We start from the raw sequence: 24159 nt of genomic DNA, 5'->3' as shown, positions 1-24159 counted from the left end.
TTGAGGGAAGGCGGAGAGCAGCCAGCAGTGGACAGGCAGGGGCCTTGGCAAGTGGGGGTGGGAAGAGGTGGAGGAAGGGTGGGGCGTTGGGGGTAGGGGCAAAGTAGGGGCTGGGGCTTTGGGAAGGAGAAGGGCTGGAGCACCTCAGGGGAAAAATAAAAAAAAGTCGGCACCTACGTTCAAAGGTCAAGTGTGCCAGAGCGGACTGCAAAGGGAATGGCGCTGGCAGCTCAGGAGCATTGGGATGAACTAGGCTCAAAAGAAAGATGACGACTCCATTTGAGATGGTGCCCTCTGTGGCAAGCTTAGTTCCCAAACACACACACAGGCCCTGAGAGCACAAGAATGGGGATAACTTAAGGCCAGGGTAGCACGGGGGCAGGACTGGAGGGTTCTGGTGACTAACAAGGGGCGGGGGGGGGAATTAAGTCTCCTACAAAGATAGACCCCTGCTGCTGAGGGCAAACACCAGAATATAGTCCCAGAGGCTCTGATCCAGCAGGTCCGCATGACAGTGTTCTGCATAATGAAGTATGGGGGGTGGGGGGAGAGGAGGGAGGAAGGGAAGGACAAGATTTTTGGTGATCAGAAGGTGGTTCAAACAGTCAAAAGGGCTTGGCAGACATTTTGAAAGCTACTCAACGTACAACAATGGGTCATATCCTTAGCTGGTGTCAATTAGCGTAACTCTGTTGACATCAGTGGAGTTATGCCCATTTACACTAGTGGAGGATTTGGCCAACTAACTGCAATTAGTCAGTTACCAAAGGGCTAAAGGAGTCTTGTTCTTACCCAGAACTAGTTAATTCCATTCTGATTAACAGAATTGTGATTGCAATCACGCCAACATAGATCCAGAGTCACTGCATCAGTATCAGTGGAGTTACTCCAGTTTTACCTCTTGAAAATGGGATCAGAGCCCGGCTCCTGAACATCTAATCACGACTTGTACTTGGGAAGGAGATCCCAGGACGCAGTCAGAGAGGCATGAGAGAAATCCGCGTCCAGCCCATTCAGCAGAGGGTTCCCAGCCTCTCTCCTTGCGCACGCTGACTGGGCAAGAGGAGTAGTCCAGAGTCTAGTGCAGTTACTGAGAGAGGAAAAAGTTTCATGACCACCTAGCAAAAGAAGGAACAGAGTGGGATCTGGGGCCCAGTTCAGCTAAGTAAGGAGAGAAAATGGTCCTAGGGTCTGATCTGGCTCTGGAGCCTCATCCGAGGAAATACGGCCCTTCTGCTGCTCAAGAAATGAAGAGCATATTGGGGCCTGGCCCAGTCAGTGGAGGAAGGGGTTCTAAGGCTTACTTGGCTCTCAAGGCTCTCAATCAGAGACGGTTCTAATGTCCAGCTGGGCCAACACAGTATCATTGGACTTGTTACCACGATACCAAGGGTAAAAAGTTCCATGAGTGGGCAGCGTTTCCAGACTGCTGCAGTTCGGAGGCAAGGGCAGGACAAACAGAAACCAAATGCAGGGCCAAATTCAGATCGGCTGTAAGGGGGTGCATCTCGACTGGTTTATGCCAGCTCTGCCTTTGGCCCAGTGGTTTCTTTCGTATATGGGAGCCGCATGAGATGAGGAAAGGAAAAGTTAACTTTCCAAAGATGATTACATTTCCATTTAACTTTATTCAAACTCAGCTGATGTATGACTCAGAACTCCATGACAGCTGACCCAACAATGCAGCCTTTAGTCATCCAGCCCAGATTCTCTAGTCCAGTTCAAGCAGTTGCTCCAGCAGAGTGTATTTCTTCTGCTCCATCTTGCCATGCGCTCTGCAAGCCTTGTCCTCAGTCCTGTCCTTTCTGTCACAGCAGAGTAGAGCACAATCAGCAGAAAGTTACACCTCACTCCCCTCTAGGCCATTACTTCTCACCTGTGTCATCCACCACCGGGAGACTCTCATAAGATTCGAAGTCAGTGATGCTCATGGGAGGTGGGTTAGCGTTGCTGGACTTTGAAACGGAGAGACGTTCAAATTGAGGCAAGAAGCCAGATAGCCTAGGACTGCCTGGACACTCCTCTGGCTTACACATGATGCAATCCAGCAAGGAGCAGGCCTTCTCCTCCCAGAATTCACCCGTCTTGAGGTTCACGGTGATGTTTTCAGCTGAAACCACAAAGTGCCGGATTCGCGCCTGTTTGTGTAACTCGCACATGCAGACCCAGGGCTGCCAGTTGTTCCAGTGGAAAAGCTGATCCCCTGTGGAGAGTCAAATCAGATACATGGGCAGGAAGGGTGGGGGATAGACAGGAGTGATAATAGGAAATGGACGGGGGAGAGCTCTAAATGGCAGACATTACTGGGAGAGCAGCAGCAGGGTATGATCCTACACTTCTTGGGATCAGTGGCAAAGCTCCCATTGATGACAGCGGGGCAGGACCATGCACTGGGCTCAGAAGGGAAGTAGAGATCCCTGAGAACTTAGAGCAGGGTAGGGGAAGAAAGACAAGAGCATTTTGAAACATGTAACCGAGAGAATGTCTTAATGCTGCAAATACACCCACATTGTGAGACACTCAGGCAGCTAATGGATTGGTTCTGGCATGTTGATCACTAAAACTGAAACAGGATTGAACGGGGTTGTATTAAAAAGGCCAGCAAACTTTGCAATGGCAAAAATGGTAAAAGGTAAAAGCCCTGTAGATGGAAAACGTCCATCCACAGATTGGGCAATAAAACATTCGCCCACTCCTCCATGCCGCTGTGCCTCCCCTCTGATGTGGAGTCAACATCTTGAGGCGGGAGATGGCCCTTGGCCTCTCTGCTGAGACTACCAGCAAAGAGTTTAACTGGATGGTCATCTTGGTGAGGTCGTCACACCTCCTTCAGGAACTGGTCTGAGGCCCACCAACTTGTTTCATGAAGTCATCAAAGAGCCATGAGAGAACACCTTTCACCACGACCAACCTGGGCTATATTCCAGTTAGCGATCTAGCTATCAGAGACTTTGTAGCCAGTTACTAACCCCCACTGCCATACAGGCCATGACTAGAGCATCAGTTGGACACAAAAGGTCAAACAAAATCAGCTTCTGCCTGACTTTGCTAGAGGTTGTAAGCGATTTGAGACAGGGAATGTTCTGTTTTTGTACAGGGCTTAGCCCAGTGAGGTTCTGGTCCATGACCATGGTTTGTAGGTACCACTACCGTTCAAATAATAATAGTAACAATTACCTACAATCTGCTGTATACTGGCACCACAAACGCACCCCAGCAACCACAGCTCAGAGCTCAGGAACAGCAACATACGTAGTCCTTCTTCCATGTAGGTTAGGGTAGGACAAGTACTCTGGAGGGATCACAAAATCCACGATGCACAGAGTCCACCTGGAATTGTTGGAACCTAGCAGGGGATATTTACTTGCTCCCATAGCAACATCACAAAAGGCCATCAAATAGCAGCCATTCCATAGAACATGTGCACCAGTCAAAATCTTTGGAACTTCCTGGGCTTGGCTTCATTTCAATTCAGCAGAGCCTGGCTCTTTACGTACCCGGAAAGATGGTCAAGTGTAGACTGAAAAACTGGTTTCCCTTTCCTGGCTTCCAGTACAGGAGGCTACTCATTTTCTGGCTGACATGTAGCACGGCACTATAAAAATCACCTGTTCTCCCAGGCATTACTGGTTCCCGTATGGAGCCCAAGGGTTCACAGCCCACCTTTTTAGAAAGGCAGTATGGTCTGTAGGAATGAGCACAGTCCGGGAGCCAGGAGACCTGAGTTGTAATCTTGGTTCTGCCACTGATATGCTGTGTGGCCTTGACCAAGTTACTTAACCTGCCTGGGTTTCAACTTTCCCCGTTAGTAATATGGGGATAACCTATGTGGATGGGGGTGTAACAGAAGCAGGTTCACATGGCTCTGGTGCAGCCCCGGTAGTGTGTAGAATGGAGCTATAACACTCTATATAAATGCTGTGCCTTATTCCAGGGAGGAACTGGGAAAGGCTTTATGATTTGAAGGCTTAGTGGTGAAGAGGTTTTAAGGAGTCCTGCCTTAAGATACATGTTTGCACAATGAAGTTTTACTGCTGTATCTTGAGGGGTATGTGTAGTTTCTGTGCCCCCCAAATGGAAAGAACTTTACAAATTCCACGTACTTTGCATCATATTTGATATACTGTTTGTTGTACCTTTTTCACACTGCATTCAGATTAAGGCAAAGAAAAGAAAGTGATCAGTTGCGCTTTCCATTTATAGTCAGTTTCATTTTCTATTTCTCATCCTGTCACCCAATGCAACCACATCTAAACTTCCAACACTAAAGAGGAGAACTTAATTTAAAACGAAACTGCTTTCAATTAAATATTAAAATTATTCCATTCATAGTCTTGTAAAATTAATTCCCGTTTAAAAAAAATTCATAACCTACATTTAGTGCCTGTAGTAAGCTCTGTAACACTAACACACAAGGAGCCAAACTCATCCCTGGGGTGAGCCCACAGAAGTCAATGGTGTTACACTCTAGGGACAGGTTTGGACCAAGGTTTCTAAAGACTCTCATGAGTAGGGCTCTTTGTTGGTCATGGAGGTCACGGATTCCGTGACCTCCATGACTTCTGCAGTGGCCAGTGTGGCTGACCCCAAGGCTGCCTAAGCAGCTGGCTCCGGGACCAGCTGCTTGAGTAGTCCTGCAGCTGCTGTGGCTGGAGCAGTCCCAGGGCCTGTCGTACTGGCTGTTGCTCCTGGCCCTGGTGACCACCCAAGCAGCAGTCCGTGGGTTGGCTGGAGCAGCAGCTGCTCTGGAGGCCCCCCTGCAGCAGCAGCCCCCCAGGGTGCCCTCTGCAGTAACAGCCCCTAAGATTTAGCCAAGAGTATTTATTGTATAAGTCATAGCTAGGTCACAGGCATGAATTTTTTTGTTTATTGCCATGACCTGTCTGCTATAAATATATACTATATTATAGCATATACCAGTGGTCCCCAACCCTTTTTGTCTGGGAGGTGCCAGACAACAAGCCCCGGAGGACCGTGGTGCTGGACAAGCATCCGTCAAAATGTCTCTGACAAGCAGCATCATCCAGAGGTGTCGCTGCCGAAATTCGGCGGTGACGCCTCTGAATGATGCTGTTTGTCAGTGGCAAGCGGCGTCATCCAGAGGCATCACTGCCGAAATGCCGCCCAATTTCGGCGGGATTTTGGCGAATGTTCGTCTTCCGGCTGGTATGCAGGTGTACTTAGATGCCATGGTGCCCACGGACACCACATTGGGAACCCCTGGTATATACTACACTGACTATACCAAAAATACTTGTAAGTAAATCGTAGCCTTACTTATGAGTTATGAAGGCTTGACTACAATCCATAGAAGTCCTATGATAGAACTCTACATTCCAGGTGTTATATTAGAAGATATAAAACTCTTATTTATTTCCTAAAGAGAAAATAAAACCACACCACATTACACACCTCAGAACAAACTCTCACACATTACTTCATTGCAGTCAAAAACCTCCATGAGCATGTCTTCAAAATGCCTTTCCAGCAGCCTTTTACAATCAGAGGTAAACATGATGTCACCATGTTCTAAGGCATTTTGTGGCTTTGTGATTCATAAAACTCCTCTTTCTTTGACAATGGTTTCTTTCCCCCCCAACAGATCTATGCTGAACATGACCCACCAAATCCTCTGTCCAAAGATAATGCACAAAAACGAACGTTTTTCTTATTAGAACTAAGTCAGTGTCGTCATTCTTTAATGTAAGAATTAATCATGTCCCAAACCTCCTGGAAGCATGAAACTGAGCATCTTTGCACACCTCATGCTGTGCCATGCAGCTTACAGTCTCAACTCCTTGTCCAGAGAGTCAGAATTCTTGGTTTGATGAGTCAATTGTATCGTTTTTACGAGCTGGGTGGATGAACGCTCTGTATGTGTCTATTGCAATATACCCGATGACTGTTCTATTACAAGGAGCAGGACTAGTCATTCTGTTTTCTTAAACCTACCAGATATGTCTTACAGCAACTTACCACGTACACTCAGTTTACACCCCTGGGTGGGAAAGTACAAAGCATGCACACAACTGTGGTGACTGTATGTACAATGGGCCAGTTAGAGGCCAAAACTGGTCAACTGCAAGCAATTTCAGCTATTGTCTAATCGCAACTTGTGCAATTCCAATACGCACATGCACGTGGATTTTTGCAAGGGTGTTTGCACTTGCAGGACTCGGAAAAATCCCTCCTCTAAAGGTTAATTTTTAGGCAAATCCCATCATTTTTACTTACTCCCAGTATCCCCCACGGCCCCTGGGTAATCAGGTTAGCAGCTGATATAGTTGAGACAGTAGGACTTTAATTAGGAGCTGCTCTGTAGCGTAGTGGCTTGTCTGGAGCTCTCTGCTGAGAAGCAATGCTAAGTCTGAACTGAGCTAAGCGGGACAGGGTTAGGAGCTGGTCAGTTCTGGTTCCTCCGGACGTTCGGGATGCCAAGGTCTAGAACCCAAACAAAGACTCGATCAACCTACAAAACCAAAAATCCCACGCCCCCATCTCATCACAGTGCAGAGCGCCTTACGACACACTGTTGGCTCAGGGCCTTGTCTCCCAGCTCCATTAACCCTTTCACTGCAGCACAGTGGCAGCATCGTTCCCTGGAAGGACAGACATCCCGTTGGAAGGCACATGCTTCCCTGCTTCATACCCAGTATATAGGGCAAGTGGGGAAACTGAGCCCGATCACTCTAGCTTTCTTGTTCAACTGTCAGTGAATTACCATCCTGGGCCCCTGAAAACAGGGCAAGTGCAACTCAGAATAGCCTGTCCTTACCAGGTGAGAACGGTCAGTGGGTTTTTGTTGCAGTGAAGTTCGCAGATCCAAACTGCTAAGCGTGGGGCTGCTGGAGTGGACGACGTTCTCCCAACTGGCCAGGCAGTGCTGCGGGGAGAGGTCTGCCTGTGAATGCCTTCTCTGGTAGTGTACATGCCCCCAGAAAAGCAACAGCCCAGTCTCTCCAAAAGGGGGCTCTGAGAGACTGTTGAGTTCATTTCTTGAAGAGCTTTATATGGTCACAAAGGGGGACCAATGAGAACTTCACAGAGGCTCTAAGGTGCAAAGCTACCTCACTTCCCCCATGTGTCCCTTTCGCTGGCTTCCAGCCATTTCCAAAAGCAGTTTTTAAAAAAAAATGGAACAATTAGACTTTTTAAAATTTTAACTAAACACATGTTTTCTTTTCGAAAATTAAAGCTAATTAAAATTAAATTTGGAATTATGACAAATTTATATTAAGGCCTAACCTTACTATACACTATTAAAATCTTTTACATTAAACACAAGTAATACAATTCAAGCAGTACATGTTGGCTACAGAAATTTTAAAGAAAGTCAAAGCCCTGAACTGGTGAAAGTTTCTAGTTAAGCGCTTGGAGCCAGAATTTGTTGAAATGGTAAAGTAGCTTTTAACTGCAGTAGCCTATTCTGCAGGTGGAGAGAGAATTTTCTTTGGATCAGTTTATTCAATTAGTTCAGTTCAAAGTTGAAAAACTCACTAGGAGCTGGAAAAGCAGGCAAGTTTTCTCCCACCCTCTTTTCCAATCTGTGGATAAAAATTAGGTGTGAGAGGATGAAATCTACTAGTTCTAAAATCTTGAAGGATATGGTGACCAGAAACAATCTGTTGAATTCATTAGTACAGATAGTGCTTCCTTTGTTTAATAAACCAGTTAGTTTTAAAACACAAAACATTTTGATGACCTCACTTTGTGTTTTCTTGTGTATCCAGCACACCTACAGCAGTTTTATTTAACTAATTTAAAAAAAAAACAAAAACCCCCACCCCTTTAAAATGCTGGTTTGGGGCATTTTTAGCTGTATTTCAATTTCCACCCAAATACAGCTTGTGACACAAAACACAATTAAAAAATGAATCATCTACTAAAGAAAAAATGCATCATTCTCTAACATAATAAAACACATCATTTTCTAACAATAAAACAGTTGTAAAAGTTAAGAATCTGAATAAATGAATGTTAAGCTATAGAATTTCTTAAATAAATGCATATAAATATGTGTATCCTACTGGTTAGCAAAAAGAAGTACCAAGCAATCACAGCCAAGCTTTCTGTACCAAAAAAAAAAAAAAGTACAATCAAAAGATAAAAATTGATTATTTAAAATCAAGGTTTTTTATTTGCTGTTTGAAATCAAACTTAAACCAAGATTGTCAAATCACATGGTTGCGATGACAGACAGGTGGGTGAGATAGCACCTCACCCACCTTATCTCTCTACTAATCTGGGACTCTCACAGCTATAGCTACACTACATAACACAGAGCACCACATAGTTGCAAGATTTGTCACATCAGCTTCCTGAGCATTCTGAACTCAGTGCACTGGGTCTTCCATTTACTCACTCAGCTCCTCCAGACAGAATTTTGGCTGGAGCTGTGCAAATAATTGGTGCCCTCCAAGAACTACTTTTAGTTTTTCAGTGAATCAACAGTCAAAAAAATATTGTTTCAGGTCGAAGTAAATATTTTGCTTGACCCAAAACATGTTTTGTGCCAGTTTCAAAGGGGTTTCTGTTTTGTTTTTTTAAATCAAATGGAAGGACACAAGAACAACTGGATATAAACTGGACACTAGGAAGTTTAGACTTGAAATTAGACAAAGGTTTCTAACCATCAGAGGAGTGAAGTTCGTGGAACAGCCTTCCAAGGGAGTAGTGGGAGCAAAAGAACATATCTGGCTTCAAGACTAACTTGATAAGTTATGGAGGGGATGGTATGATGGGTATGCCTAATTTGACAATTAATTGATCTTTGATTATTAGCAGGGTAAGTATGCCCAGTGGTCTTGGATCGGATGGGATCTGAGTTACTACAGAGAATTCTTTCCTGGGTTCTGGCTGGTGAGTCTTGCCCACACGCTCAGGGTTTAACTGATGCCATATTTGGGTTGGGAAGAATTTTCCTGCAGGGCAGATAGACAAAAAAACCTCCAGGGCCTCTGCCATTCTCTGCAGCATGGGGCACGGGTCACTTGCTGGAGGATTCTCTGCACCTTGAGGTCTTCAAACCATGATTTGAGGACTTCAATAACTCAGATATAGGTTAGGGGTTTGTTACAGGAGTGGGTGGGTGAGATTCTGTGGCCTGCGTTGTGCAGGAGATCAGTCTAGATGATCATAATGGTCCCTTCTGACCTTAAATCTATGAAGGAAATTTCAAATAAAAAGTTGTTTTGAAGTGAAAAAAATCAAAATGTTTCCTTTGGAAATTGTCAAATCTAAATATTTCTATTTTTCACCAAAACAATATTTTATAGGTTGTTGGGTTTTTTTGAGCTAAACAATTTGGCGAAATTGACACGAATTCATAAAATGTTTCAGTCAACTTAAATCTGCAGTTTTCAGTGACAAAAGTTTCAAGGTCAGATCTGTCTCTCTGGAGCCCTTTGTTCTCCGAGCCACTCAGGGTACGTCTACATAGCAACTAGACACTCGTGGCTGGCCTGTGCCAGCCAACTTGAGCTTGTGGGGCTTGTGCTTGCAGGGCTGTTTCACTGCTGTGTCGACTTCGGGGCTTGGGCCCAGGCTCTAGAGTCTTGCAGGGTGGGAGGGTCCCAGAGTTTGGGCTCCAGCCTGAGCCCCGAAGTCTACACAGCTGTGAAACAACCCCACAGCCCAAGACACGGGAGCCTGAGTCAGCTGGCACGGGCCAGCTGCGGGTTTTTCCTTTGCTATGTAGACGTACACCTTGTCTATATAAATAACTGCCTTCTTTGCTTTGGCCCACACTATCCATTCATCCTGCTTGTCTCCTTTTACCACATGCTGCGGTTCACAGCATTTTACCAGCAAAACTGTTTATTTGCAGTTGCGAGCAGTAAAGACAACAGCCTATTTTTCTCTCTTTGCTGCATTTTTTTGCCCTGTCTGTCTGTGGGAGAGCCACTGTACCCAACTCTGCAGGCATCTGCTCTCAGTGTAAAGCATTTGGACACACACCGTGTATGCAGAGGCTTATATAAATTATATTGTGTTACAGACGGGCATGAGCCGTAGAGTTTGCGCCTAAGCTTGGCTCTTCCTGGCTGTCACAATGATCAGACCAGTCTCAAAGCCTCGCTCTGAACTTCCCCCCAGTTTGGGGGTGTTCAGCTCTGGCATTAACACATCAAGGTTCTTGGTTTTCTTGTTTTCCTAACATGCTGCTATTACCATTCACCTGGTGATGATGCAGCCACCTGCATAACAGTCAAATGGGAAGGTGGAAACTTACCGAGGGTAAAGCCAGATCGTCTGCTGGTTCAAAGCTCTTCCGGCGATGGATTTTGTACTTATAGGCAGGCAGGAGGGTGGACCTGGGAATGCTGACCCTGCAATCGAACAGAGGGAGTAACTGCGCAGGTCCTCCAGAAGAGACATCGCAGTGCAGAAGACATCTGCACTCCTCCTGCCACACCTGGAGTCTTAGGGCCTCATCCAATGCCTGCTGAAGTCAATGGGCTCTGGATAAGGTCCTGAGGGACTTGTGTGTACAACTAGACTCTGGACTAAACTCAGCCCCGAGGTAAGAGGGTACATCTCCCATTGACTTCATATGGGAGCTGCTCCTGCTTACATCATAGCTGAATTTGGCCCTTTTGCATTTCAAAGCCCAGAGCTCCCTCTCCCCTAAGACAGCAACTTCATAAGGAGGCATCTTAAAGAGACCTCCTCCCCCCATGCTTAGCTTGCTCTCTGTCTACCCTGATGGCTTCCTGCGACACTCGGGCTACTAGCACTGTACAGACCTGATGTAGGCTGGTTCCTCCAGCGTCTCCAGAGGGCGTCGGGCTCTCGGGGTCTTACACACGGGACAGGCAGACTGGGAATCCACAGGGATGGTAAACAGGCGCCTGTTTAATCGATAGCAATAAATACCTGCCGTGCAGAGGAGAGATCGTTACTTCATTCATAGCCTGTAGCACTCTTCTTCCGCGATGCACTGTGCACACCACACAGAACCAAATCCCGCTGTTCTCCCGAAGTACTTTTTACACGGTTATTTCCCTCCCATTCAACTGTTTCCTGAAAACAGATGCAGATTTAGCTGAACTTCCTCAACTTAAAGCACGGTCAGTCAGGCTAATTACAGAGAAACCTAGAGAAACAGAAATTCTGTTTCGTGTCATCAACCCAGGGACTCCTGTCTCTTTGGAGTGGGAAGTGGGGGCTGGAGAGGGACTGAACTGTGAATTCTTCTTGCATCCCTTCTAAGAGGCTTAAGGCCGGGGTTTTCCAAAAAGAAAGCCACAGAGCACAGCTGCCCGTGCCTAGAAACTAGATCTGGAAGACATCTCATCTTACACTGATGGGAACTGGAATCCAAGTCTGCTTCTTGCTCAGGAGCCAAGAAATCCACTGCCTCTGGCCTAAGGAAACAAAGATTCAGTCACAGCTGTGCACTCTGGAGCCAGTGATGGGGACAATCAATATCCCCCTGAGGGGGTCTCTTGCTGTCCAGACCTCCCTTTAGACTGGCGTGGTGGGGAAAGCACTCGTCTCACTTTACTCTTGCACCAAAAAACCAAAGGGCTATTCACAGAGCAAAATGCCCATCTCTGGGCAGAGGACAGATGGGCTGAATATATAGTAAAAGCTCTGCTATCCGGCACTTTATCAAGTGGAAATCTCTACAAACTGGCATTTCTGAGCTCCATTAAAAGTCCGGTTGATGAGGAGCCAGCAGGCTCCCTACCTGGCTCTGTGTGGCTCCCCAGAAGTGGTGACATGTCCCTGCTGCTCTTAGGCAGTTCATAGGGGCTCCGTGCGCTGCCCCCGCCCTGTGCGCTGGCTCCAGAGCACCCATTGGCCAGGAATCACAGCCAATGGGAACTGCAGGGGTGGTGCCTGTGGGCAGAGGCAGCATGCAGATCCGCCTGGCTGCGCCTCCGCCTAATAACAGCAGGGACAAGTCGCTGCTTGCTGGGAGCTACCCAAGATGAGTGCCGCCCAGATCAAGCACCCAGTACTCCCTCCCGCACCCCAACCCCCAGCCCTAAGCCCCCCCCAAACTCCTCCAAGAGCCCACGTCCTGCACCCCCTCCCATGCCCCAACCCCCAGTCCTGAGCCCCCTTCCACACCCAAATCTTCCCAGAGCCCCGCACCCCAACCCCCAGTCCTGGGCCACCTCCTGCACCCAAACTCCTCCCAGTGCCCTACATCCCAACCCCCAGCCCTGAGCCCCCACCACACCCAAACTCCTCCCAGAGCCTGCGCTCCACACCCCCTCCCATACCCCAACTCTGAGCCTCCTCCCACACCCAAACTCCCTCCCCTCCATTGGTAAGTATAACTCTTAGTTAACCAGAATTTTTGACTTACCGGCACTCCCCATTCCCCCATGCTGGATAACAAAGCTTTTACTGTACTTGATGATAAGAACTAATTCAGAAACCCATTTCAATCGCTCCCAGATGTTCCTGGTTTCTTGGCCATGCGAGAATGATACAGTTCACCCTGTGCACATGGCTCAAGTTCAGTAGCAAACAGCTGCTCCCCAGAAAGAGAGCAAACGCTCAGTGACCCGCTGATGGGCTGGATGAGCCATCCTCACAGTCTCCTGCTCCTCAGAGGAGGTGGCAAACCCCCCACCAGTTCTTCCCTTGTTCCTGGCGCTGTCACCTTAGTCCCCTCCTTACCCCAGGTCTTCCTCATGGACACATGCTTCCTTGTTCACCTGCCGGAACTCCCTGAGCTCAGTGAAATACTGCTCAGATTTCTCTGACAACGACGAGTCCGTCTCCAGCAGCCCTGAGAACGCGAAGCAGAGAAGGAAATTCAAAGCTGGAACTGCATCTGAGACAGGTGCCTTGGGAAAGCTCACATGAAGCTGTCAGCTAACCAGGGTGCTGAGTGCCAAAGAGGGAGACTGATCAGACCAGCAGACATAAAGGGAGCAGCGTGGCCAAGCAGACACTGCCTCTGTGGAAGGAGAGACCCCAGCAGTGCCACAGACCCAGAGGGGCCAGTGACTTCCGTGACTCTGAACAGCTAGTGCAAAAAGCCTTGAAATGATCTCTCCTCCTCGTTTCCTTCATTTCTCCCCTGTTCCTCTGGGTCCCCCTTCGAATTCTCTCAGCCCCACAGCAGCTGTATGGATTCCTGGCCAGTCCCCTCACTGCTGTCCCAGGAAAGCACAGGTCATCTCTGCATGACCAAGGAACCGGGTCTGGCTTGGCAAAACTGCAGCTCTTGTGTGGAGAACACCGGCCAACTGGCAGATTTTTCAGCAGTACCGGGGCAACAACTCACTATGCCCTGGTCCCACAGGGCGCGCCGTCTCCAGCCCTGGGCCTGCACCTCGGTCTGTAACCTTCGCCGCGCAGGAGGTAAGTTGTGATTTTAGCCCCTCCGTCAACCAGATCACCCTAATAATACCACAGATGTGCGGTGGGGCTAGGACTCGCCTGCAATCCAGTCGTAGCCCAAGAAAGGACGCGCTGACCAGCTATCGGCGGGAATGGTGTATTCCTCAGGGTCCGACAGAAAAGTCACTCGTCCGGCTTCCTTCTGGGGTGAAAAGAGTTCACAGCTCACTAGAGACTCCTTATGCGGCTACACGGATGCTGCGCTTCTCAAAGGGGACCTATTTTCTAGCTGTAGAAAGGGGGACAGCTGTGGTCTGATGAACTGGGCTCTAGTCTCAGCTGTACCAGCAATTCACTGCCTGGCTTTGGGCGGGTCTCTCACCTCTCTCTGCAAAACGGAACCACGTGGCCAAGGCCACGCAGCAAGTCAGTGGCAGAGCTGTAATCAGCATGGAGGGCTTGCCGACTTCCAGCTCTGCGCTGACAATGCAACCCTAGGCTGCCCTGAGCTGCCTAGCAGGATGCCGGCAACAACTGGTGCCGGATGTATACTCTGTGCTTCTGGAAACAAGCTGTGCAATGGGGATATCTCAGGAGGCCCTCTGCGGGCACTCAGTAGCTGTGCTGCCTGAGCTGCCTGTCCCAAATGTGCGTGGTGAGGGCAGCAATGGGGTAAGGGAGGGGGCTCGGCTCTCATTCCACAGAGAAGTGGGAAGAGGGTGGGTGAGATGCCAGGGGCCCTCAGCTACTAGGAATGGAACAATTCAGATCTGGATATTTACTTCCCCTCCACCTGGCTTGAGCTGCTCAGGTCGATGCTCATCTTGCTTTTTACCTTGACTTCTTTACCCCCAGGCGTCAGCAGGATTGATTTGGGAGTCCTGGAGTCTCTAATGGCCGTTTGCTGCCGGCCACTCCCTTCCGCTGGGGTCCTGCCCAGCGGCGTCTCTGCCTCAGCCCATGGCCTGCCCCTCTCCTGGGCACCGTGGAGCATGGTGGATTGCTTTCTACTTTCTCTGTCTTCCACAGGGCTGGATTCTTCCTCAGGGCTTCTCAGGGCGCTGCCGTCTCTGGCCACTCTAGAGGTTTCTCTGGTGATGGAAGCTGCTGGTGTGAAGCTTCGTTCTGCCCTGAGGGAATCCGGATGCGCCCCTGCCCTGCAGTGCAGCACACCCCTCCCCTCCCTGCCGCACACTACGGGTTTCAATGGCGAACGAAGGGCTGCCCTGGCTGCGCTGGCTCTGGGTTCCACAGACACTAGCATCACAGGGTCCGTCGCGCCCTTCGTCGCACGGACTTGGTTCTCCTTCTGTAACGAGCACATAGACTACACACGTCACCACACAGAGACCAGAGACAGCTCGGGAATTAGCTCTTCGATAACTCAGCCTCCTACTGTTCTACGCATCCCCACCCTGCTGTGCGCCAGTCATACAGAGGCTGCTGGAGAGAGAAGGGAAAAGGTCTTGTGTTGGGCTTGAGCCACCGCTGATCACTGTACGGAGTGGGTGTGAACAGGCTATATCCAGACCTCTTCGCTGGAACGAATCTCTGCAATGGGTGACCTCTGAGGTGGTGGGGAATTAAAGGATGATGGTCCAAGATACCCCTCCTCACACCTCAGCTAGCGATACGTGTGTAACAGACGTTGCCCCAGCCAAGAGGCAGAGCCTTTGCTAGACGGATGGAGCTCAGACCATGGGATCACTTATTTCTCCAGCAGACTCCGCAGCCACTGGATTGCGCCACAAGTCTCATGCACATGCACCTCGTCTACCTAGCAACTCTCTCTGCAGCATTGCTGTCTGTCACTGTGGTGCCCACTTGCTTCCCCGCCCTGTGCCTGGTGGATCTCAACATTTCTAGCCCCGAGCCTCTAGGCACTGCAGGTTTGAAAAACGCCTTTTAGATTAGGAAACCTCAGTTCCAGGCATGGAACAGAGAGGAAAATGCATTTCTGCTACAGCATCATTGCCCCTTTGCATCACTCTTATCTAGCTAGCCCAGCCCAGCTCAGCACATACCCCTCTCTTAGGAACAGGGACAGCTCTCTCTGCAGGAGGAGTTGTTCTGGAAAGAGAGGATGCTGAGAGTGGCTTGCGAGGAAGTCTTTTCTTGATCTCTTCCTGCTTCACCTTGAGCCTTTCCAGAAGGTCTTGGTTTGCCTGACGCAGCCTCTCCAGTTGCTCTGACTCCATCTTCTGCATGACGGTCCCTGTAGGGCCAGAGAAAGGTGGGCTGCATAACTGTGAGCACTCCACAAAGGAACAGAACGGGAGGAGCCATTGAGTTACAAATTGAGGGGAATCCTCTCTAGAGACACAAGTGCTGGAGGGTCGTCTGACAGTTGGAGTTTTTATCAGATCCCCTGAGAAAGGAATCAGTCTCAAAAGTCTCCACGCTTTAAGCACTCCAAGAACAAGCATCATTTTTCATTTCTCTTCCCCATGGGACGTTATCAAGTAATTTAGGCCCCAAATCTGAGTGCTCTTAAAAAGAGAGATTATAAAACCTAACAGAGGTAATAAACCACCATGATTTAAAAACAAAAACAGAATAATAGGACTGGAAGGGACCCTGAGAATCCAGTCCCCTGCACTCATGGCAGGGCTAAGTATTATCTAGACCATCCCTGACATGTGTTTTTTTAAGAGCAGGTTAGACAAACTCCAATGATGGAGATTCCACAATTTCCCTAGGCAATTTATTCCAGTGCTCAACCACCCTGACAGTTAGGAAGTTTTTCCTAATGTCCAATCTAAACCTCCCTTGCTGCAATTTAAGCCCATTGCTTCTTGTCCTATCCTCAGAGGTTAAGAAGAACAATTTTTCTCCCTCCTCCTTGTAACAACCTTTTATGTACTAGAAAATAATCATGTCCCCTCTCAGTCTTCTCTTTACCAGACTAAACAAACCCAAGTTTTTCAATCTTTCCTCCTAGGTCACGTTTTCTAGACCTTTAGTCATTTTTGTTGCTCTTCTCTGGACTTTTGCCAATTTGTCCACATCCTTTCTGAAATGTGGACACAATACTCCAGTTGAAGCCTAATCAGCGCAGAGTAGAATGGAAGAATTACTTCTTGTGTCTTGCTTACAACACTCCTGCTAATACAGCCCAGAATGATGTTGGCTTTTTTCGCAACAGTGTTACACTGTTGACTCATATTTAGCTTGGAGTCCACTATGACCCCCAGATCCCTTTTCGCAGTGCTCCTTCCTCGGCAGTCATTTCCCATTGTGTATGTGTGCAACTGATTGTTCCTTCCTAAGTGGAGTACTTTGCATTTGTCTTTATTGAATTTCATCCTATTTACTTCACACCCTTTCTCTGGTTTGTCCAGATCATTTTGAATTTTAATCCTATTCTCCAAAGCACTTGCAACCTGTCCCGGCTTGGTATCATCTGCAAACTTTATAAGTGTACTCTCTGTACCATTGTGTAAATCACTGATGTAGATACTGAACAGAACCAGACCCAGAACTGATCCCTGCAGGACCCCACTCATTATACCCTTCCAACATGATTGTGAACCACTGATAACTACTTTCTGGGAATGGTTTTCCAACCAGTTTTGCACCCACTTTATATTAGCTCCATCTAGGTTGCATTTCTCTAGTTTGTTTACAAGAAGGTCATGTGAAAAGGTCATGAAAAGAAACAAATATTTAAATGAAATTGGGTTTAAATAACCCTGCACTGAACATGAGAATGTGAAAACCTACTATATTAATTAGCCTAAACTTAGGCACCAAACCCCTTTCCTTGATTTGTAGAGGGGTGGAGCACCTGTAACTGTTTGATAACTTTGGCCTAGGGTTTTAAATTACTTTTTAGTTTAATCATAGCTATTTTAGTAATTCCTAGAAATGTACACATTCAAAGCATTGTGCACAGTAATTAACCCATAGCAGACCCTGGAGAAGTATGTAGGTCACTACTGTCACCCACGTTTTACAGATGAGCTAACTAGAGCAGAAAGAGGGGAAATGACTTTCCCAAAGCCAGAGTGTGAATCAGTGACTCAGACAGGGCAAGTGTACTGACAGCCAATCCTATGCTTCAGCCTCCAGAACATGCTGCCTCTCTCATCTGTAATACCGGTAGAGGGAGTTAAAACAACAAACACTTGTGTTGACAGGACAACGGCCTCGTTGTCTAGCATGCTGGGCCAGAAGCCAGGGAAAAGGGATTTTATAAAGTAAAGAATCATAGAAATGTAGGACCTCGAGAGTCCAGTCCTCTGCACTAAGGCAGGACTAAGTATCATCATTCCAGACTATCCCTGACAGGTGTGTGTCTAACATGTTCTTTAAAACCTCCAGTGACATACACTCCACAACTTCCTCAGGTAATCTGTTCCAAGGCTTACCTACCCTTACAGTTAGGAAATCTTTCCTTATGTCCAACCTAGATAGCCCTTGCTGCAATTAAAGTCTCAGCTTGTCCTTAGTGGATAAGGAGAACAATTTATAACCCTCCTCTTTATAACAAACTTTGACTGTTATTATGTGCCTGTCAGTCTTTTTCCCAGACTAAACAAACCCATGTTTTTTAATCTTTCCTCATAGGTCATGTTTTTAATACCTTTCATCATTTTCATAGCTCTCCAATTTGTCTATATCTTTCCTGAAGTGAGGTGCCCAGAACTGGACACAGTACTCCAACTAAGGCCAGGCCAGTGCTGAGTAGAGAGGAAGAATTACTTCTCGGCTCTGGCTTACAACACTCCTGCTAATACAGCCCAGAACGATGTTCACTTTTTTTTGCAACTATATAACATACAGTATAGTGTATACAATGTTAAGTTTGTGATCCACTCCCCCAGAGCCTTCCCAAGCAGTCATTTCCCATTTTGTATTTGTGCAGTTGCTTACTTCTTCCTAAGCATAGTATTTTGCATTTGTCCTTATTGAACTCTATCCTATTTATTTCTGACCATTTCTCCAGTTTGTCCAAGTTCATTTTGAATTCTAATCTTGTCCTTCGAAGTGCTTACAATCCCTCTCAGCTTGGGGTCATCTGCAAATTTTATGAGTCTACTCTCCACTCCATTACTCAAGTCATTAATGAAAATACCAAATAGTACCAGACCAAGGATAGATCCCTGCACGACCCTACATGATATGCCCTTCCAATTTGATGGTGAACCAAACAATAAAAAAAAAATGAGTGCGGCTTTCCAACCAGTTGTGCATCCACCGTACAGTAGGCTCTCTTTCCCTAGTCTGCTGATGAGAAGATCATGTGAGACAATATGAGAAGCCTTACCAAAGCTGAGATATACCACATCTACTGCTTCCCCACATCCACAAGGCTTGTTGTACTGTAAAAGAAGGATATTAGGTTGGTTTGACACCATTCGTTCTTGACAAATCCATGGTGAGTGTTACTTATCACTTTATCTTCTAGGTGCTTACAAACTGATTGTTTATTTGCTCCAATATCTTTCTGGATACCAAAATTAAGCTGACTGGTATATAATTCCCCGGGTTGTCCTTATTCCCCTTTCTAAACATAGGTACTATATTTGTCCTTTTCCAGTCCTCTGGAATCCCTCTCGTCCTCCATGAGTTCCCACAGATAATCACTAATTGCTCAGAGATCTCTTCAGTTAATTTCTTAAGTATTCTAAGACGTATTTCATCAGTCCCAGCCAGGGGCCCAAATCGAAAGAGCAGCCACCAAAGACAGTGTCAAGACTTTGGCAGCAGCTCAATTAGCCGCCGGTGCCTTCAGTGGCACAATTTGGGGGAATCGCCCCAAAGCCGGCTCTGGTCCCAGCCTACCTGAAGACATCTAACTTGTCTAAGTCATTCTTAACTTCCTCATTCCCTATTTTAGCCTCAGATCCTACCCCATTTACACAGATGTTTACTATGTTAGTCTGATCACTGCTAACCTTTTTGGTGAAAACTGAAACAAAAAAGGCATTTAAAACTCTTTGGACATTGTTGCGTTTTCTGCTATTGTCCTTCCCTCTTCATTAAGTAATGGACTTGCTCTGTCCTTAGTCTTCCTATTGCATTCATAGAATGTTTTTCTGCGACCCTTTCATGCTTCTGTGTGTATATATTTATATATGAATAAAAATGTCATCCTTCATAATCTGACCTAGTTCATTGGGATGGTTTGCTCTTGTGCACCTTTAATAATGTCTCTGAAAAACAAACAACTCTCCAAACACTTTTTTCACTTAGACTTGCTTATCACAGGATCTTATCTACCAACTCTCTGAGTTTGCTGAAGTCCATTATCTTTATTTTGCTGTTTCCCCTCCTGCCACTTCTAAGAATCATGAACTCAATCATTTCATGATCATTTTCAACCAAGCTGCCTTTAACCTTTAAAATTCTCAACCAGTTCCTTCCTATGCGTCAACATCAAATCCAGAAAAGCCTCTCCACTAGTTGCTTTCTCCATCTTCTGTAGGAAAAAGTTATCTCCAGTGCATTCATGAACTTGCTGGATAAACCGTGCCCTGCTGTATCATTTTCCCAACAGACTTCCAGGTAGCTGAATCCCCCCATCACCACAAAATCATGTGCTTTGGATGATTTTGTTAGTTATTTAAGGAAAGCCTCATCCACCTCTTCTCTCTGGGAGGTGGCCTGTCAAAGACCCTGATCATGACAGCACCCACAGTTTTTACCCTTTCTATCTTTACCCAAAGACTTTCAACAGGTCTGCCTCTCACTTTTCTTTCAACTTCAGTATACATCTTTGCTATCCAAGGCAACTCTTCTTTTCCCCTGCCTATCCTTCCTGAACAGGCTGTAGATAACACGTATCCACTGGCTAAAACGGATTTTCCCCTACATTTACAATTCTATAGCACCCTTTGTCCCAAAGCACCTTGTATAAATCACATCTGATTTGTTTACATGTGCCTGTTGCCCTGGCAGCTGGACACATGACCCAGATCAAACCCCTGTGCATACAGCAAGCCTGGGTGAAGAGGACACAATTGAAACAACCGAACACAACATAACTCACAGCAGCGAGGGGAGAGGCCCTACCAACCAGATAGGAGAAGTGTATGGCCTTGGGGCACCCCGCGGATTACACGCAGGTCTGATCTGCTCTTTACACGGTGTTTCTCCGGCTCTGATCACCTGGGGAGCGAGGCAGCCGCCTCTCACTAAAAGCCGCAGAGCTCTTTAATGTCCACACTGAGCTGGACAGAGACCGGGCTGCAATGTCACCTGAAAGACCCAGTCCGCGGGGATGGGTGTCTTTGCGCATCCCCTGTAAGAGAGCAGAGGGATCCTTTCCCAGCTCATGGGGGGCTGGCTGGGCACGTCCCCCACGGGTCAGCGGGAGGCTCCGGGGCCGCATGGAGCAGCAGCTGCGGGGCTGACTCTGACACGGGGGCGATGGGGCTTTGGATCCTCCGTGCCCAGAATTATGGGTCACAGCACTCGCCAGCCCCAACCCCGGGCTCTGCTCCGGCCCCGTAGATCCCCAACAACCCCGGGCTCTGCTCCGGCCTCAGCCGCGTGGACCCCCAACAACCCCGGGCTCTGCCCCAGCCACGTGGACCCCCGGCACCCCCTGCTCCCCACCGGGCCGGGGATTCCCCAGCCCCGCACTCACTCACTCACCCTCCAGTCGCTTTCTGGTTTGTAGCAAAAAAGCCACCCCCAGCCGCCTCCTGATTGGCCAGGGCGCCCGTCCCCAGCGTGCAACGCCGCAACGGCCCGGAACTCAGTTTAAAGGGCCAGTTTCCTGCCCCCCCAGGCAGCTGGCAGGGAACACGTGGGCGGCTGGCTCACGTGTCCGGTGCTTCCCCCGGGCTAAGAGCGGTGCCCCAACAGGGCCCCAGGACAGCTGGGATCAGGGATTTCCCTACAACGCCCCTGAATTTCCCCAACGCCCCCCCACCAATTTGGTGAACTAGTTTCATGCAGTGTTGCCAATTTGGTGATTGGAAATTGAAACATACATACACACTTTAAAAGTGTATGGAAATATCTGTATCTGAAAAAAGTATAATAGATTTGAAAAGTATGAACACAGCCTAGCTTTCTCATACAGCTGTTGTTTTTTATGCCAATGTCAGTGCATTCATTTCCGTGATGTTGGCCAACCTAATAATTTCAAATTATGATTTGTAAGCAAAGTCTAAATGAGCTCTCCCTGACAGCTAGTGATGAGTTAGGAGCTTGGGGTGGGGGAAGGTTTCAGGACCAGATTGTATTTACATTCACACCTAATCTATCTAAGTATCCAGCAAACAGAGCTGTGTCCCTCAAGTGATAGATTTTGGCTGGAGCTGGGTTACAAATCACTTGAATGCAAGGGCGTAATGAAATGTTCTTATTGTATGAACAAAGGGCAGTAGAACTGTACTTAGCCTGTGCTGATTGAGGGCACTGAGAGAGGGTGGGGACAGGTGTTTTGCTTGATGTCTGCCTGAGTCACAAGTACTATTTGACCTGCCCCTCTCCACTGTTTAAAGACAGAGTTGATTAGGCTTCATCGATAGTCTTCTGTTTTGTTAAGTGACCACTACAGACCTCATTATCCGTGATTTCAGCTAAGTGCTTAGACCTGCTGTGGGACATGTTTCTGTGGAAGAGATGGCCCGACTGCACTAGCAGTGAGGTTCCCCACTGAGAGTTGGGTGGAACCTCAAGAGACCAACTCACAGAGGTCACAGTGGTAGCTGGTAGCAGCAAGTAATGGCACAGAGCCATTGGCAACAGAGCGAGGGAGTGAATGGTAGCACAAGCAACAATGGCCAGAGTGAACAGCGAGCAGCTGAAGGAACGAGCAAGGTGTCTTCTTGGCCCCCTCCCCGGGAGGTGAACTCATGTGAAAGCACTTCTGAACTCTGAGTTTCCCCTGACCAAGGACAACACCGGTGAGTGTTAATGAGGCTGTTGAAGCCAGAGCTACAACACAGTTCATGCAAACAAACATGCCAGTGGCATTATACTTTCTATTTAAGCAAGAGATACCCCCCTCCACAAACTGGAGGCTAATGGTAAGGGCAGTCACTTGTTCATCTGGAAGTTGAACACTGGTTCCAAACAAGAGCAGCAAATGCTCACTCTCTTTCTGCAAGAAACTCAATTGACTGGCTAGAAGCATGTGCTGCAACAGCGAAAGACTCAATGGTTGAAAAACTGAAGAACTCTCTCACCACATTCAAAAAATCTGCATATATGGTTGATGAATGCACCGATGCAAATGGGCATCAAGTCACTGTGTATGTTATCATGATATCAGGGGTAGGCCAGTAGATACATTTCTAGAATATCTTGGAAAATATAGAAGATACACTGCGACTGAAGTTCAAATTAGTCCATGGGTTAGTTAATGGGTCATTAAACAATGCCATCCAGGCATCTACTACAATAGTAGATCTTTGTCCAGTAATAGACGCTACGTTTGGATCCATCAGAGACCTATCCTTTGAAAAAGTACCGGAAGAAGCAAAGACTTCAATCCAGAAGTTGACTAATGAAGACATTTATATTGAATCCTTAAGTGAAAAGGACAAGAACTGTTTGTTAAGACAACTGAAAAAGTACAGACTTGATTCTTAATAATCTACAACAGTGACTTCTAGATTCAACTCAACCTCTATATAGCTTTTACAGATCCCAGTCTATAAAACACCAACAGTTGAGTGGAGTGAGGCACTACCAGCAATGGGGCTGCCATGTGCTCAGGCCAGAATAGAGAATTTGAACACAAAGTGGAATATCATACGATGAATGAATGAAGATTTGACTTCCACTTTTTTTTTTTTTTAAATCATCATTAGTGGCTCGACCTGATCTTTCTGCTCTGTTTCCCAGGATGAAAGAAGCAGGAATTCATCTCTTGCTACTCCCAATCACAAAAACTACAGTTGAGCATTGTTTTTCATCACTGAATAGAATTTTGTGTTCTGAGAGCAGTTGCCTTCTACCTGATCACGTAAATGAACTAATGAGCATATCAATTGAAGGAACAGAAGTACCAGACACATGAGAAGCCACCAAAGATGAATGCATTGCACTCAAGAAATTAATTTACAGTTGTGCAAAATTATAACAAGAAACCAAGGATTTAGATGTAGTGCTTCATAGAAGGCTTGAGTAGCCAACTTTTAATTTGTGTGACGATTTTAAAATATGAGTTAAATCTAATATAATGGTCATGAAACATTTTTCAGTATGGTGTCATACAGCCCACCTTCACAGTCTCATTCCTCATTGGCCCTGACCCCTCCCCCCCATAAATTTGAACACCCCTCCTAATTTCAATTCCTGGGGAAAACACTGCCTAGGATCACGCTGGCCCTGGGGGTGCTGGGTGAAGATCCATGTCTCTCAGGCTGCAAACAGCCTCCATTCCGTAAGGTTTGCCCAATCCCATACCCAGAGAGTGGCAAAGCTGATGGAAACAGAGGCCTGGCTTAGGAAGTGGGATGAGGAGGAAATCAGTTTGCTCATAAATACGATTCAGAAACCACATTCCCCTGTCTGGGAGCATGCTTTCCATTACCTTCGCCAGGGCAGCCTGGGAAGCAAGGAGGTGTACAAAGGAAGTTCTTCAGTTAGTAATTAATTTAGGGCAAGCTAGGAGAGCTATTTTGAATTGGCAAGTATCACCCTAATCAGGTCAGGGTAATAGCGCAAGGCTGGCAGGGGTATGCACAAGGTGGTCAGGGACAACTAACACCACATGCGAGATGAGTATACCTTCAAGGGTATGAGGCATTTTATTAGTTGTCAGAATGCTCTCCATTCCTCACCTTATGTTTCACAAAATCTATACACAATTCAAGTGAAAAGGCTCAGATCCCCTACCACTGAGACACTCATGTGCTGTAGCCTTGGACGTATTACTCTGGCTCTGAT

At 47.1% G+C, this 24159-nt stretch overlaps 1 protein-coding gene and 1 long non-coding RNA gene across 5 annotated transcripts in view; both read right to left on the bottom strand.

Annotated features, from left to right (window-relative positions):
* LOC116821902 (tumor necrosis factor receptor superfamily member 8) overlaps positions 1-20952 on the bottom strand; it is a 75983-nt gene extending 55031 nt beyond the window's left edge. The window contains exons 1-10 of one of the 4 annotated variants that reach the window (XM_075060391.1): positions 20908-20927; positions 18575-18629; positions 15330-15520; positions 14141-14614; positions 13405-13507; positions 12637-12748; positions 11302-11366; positions 10746-10875; positions 10232-10328; positions 6776-6883 (exon numbers count right to left, since the gene is read on the bottom strand). In XM_075060391.1, coding sequence (XP_074916492.1) covers positions 6776-6883; positions 10232-10328; positions 10746-10875; positions 11302-11366; positions 12637-12748; positions 13405-13507; positions 14141-14614; positions 15330-15512 — 1272 coding nt within the window. In that variant the 5' untranslated portion in view covers positions 15513-15520; positions 18575-18629; positions 20908-20927. Of the gene's footprint in view, positions 1-6775; positions 6884-10231; positions 10329-10745; positions 10876-11301; positions 11367-12636; positions 12749-13404; positions 13508-14140; positions 14615-15329; positions 15521-18574; positions 18630-20299; positions 20713-20907 lie in introns of those variants that run through there. The other 3 variants (XM_075060388.1, XM_075060389.1, XM_075060387.1) reach the window with 3 other exon arrangements.
* LOC142045879 (uncharacterized) lies at positions 1609-4892 on the bottom strand. The gene is made up of 2 exons (XR_012654790.1): positions 3178-4892; positions 1609-2203 (listed from the first exon to the last, which is right to left on the bottom strand). It is a non-coding gene; the product is annotated as an uncharacterized LOC142045879 (long non-coding RNA).
* Positions 20953-24159: the final 3207 nt, after the last annotated feature.

The sequence above is a fragment of the Chelonoidis abingdonii genome, chromosome 23, assembly GCF_003597395.2.
Source record: "Chelonoidis abingdonii isolate Lonesome George chromosome 23, CheloAbing_2.0, whole genome shotgun sequence".
NCBI lineage: Eukaryota > Metazoa > Chordata > Testudines > Testudinidae > Chelonoidis > Chelonoidis abingdonii.
This window is presented reverse-complemented; position numbering and strand designations above follow the sequence as displayed.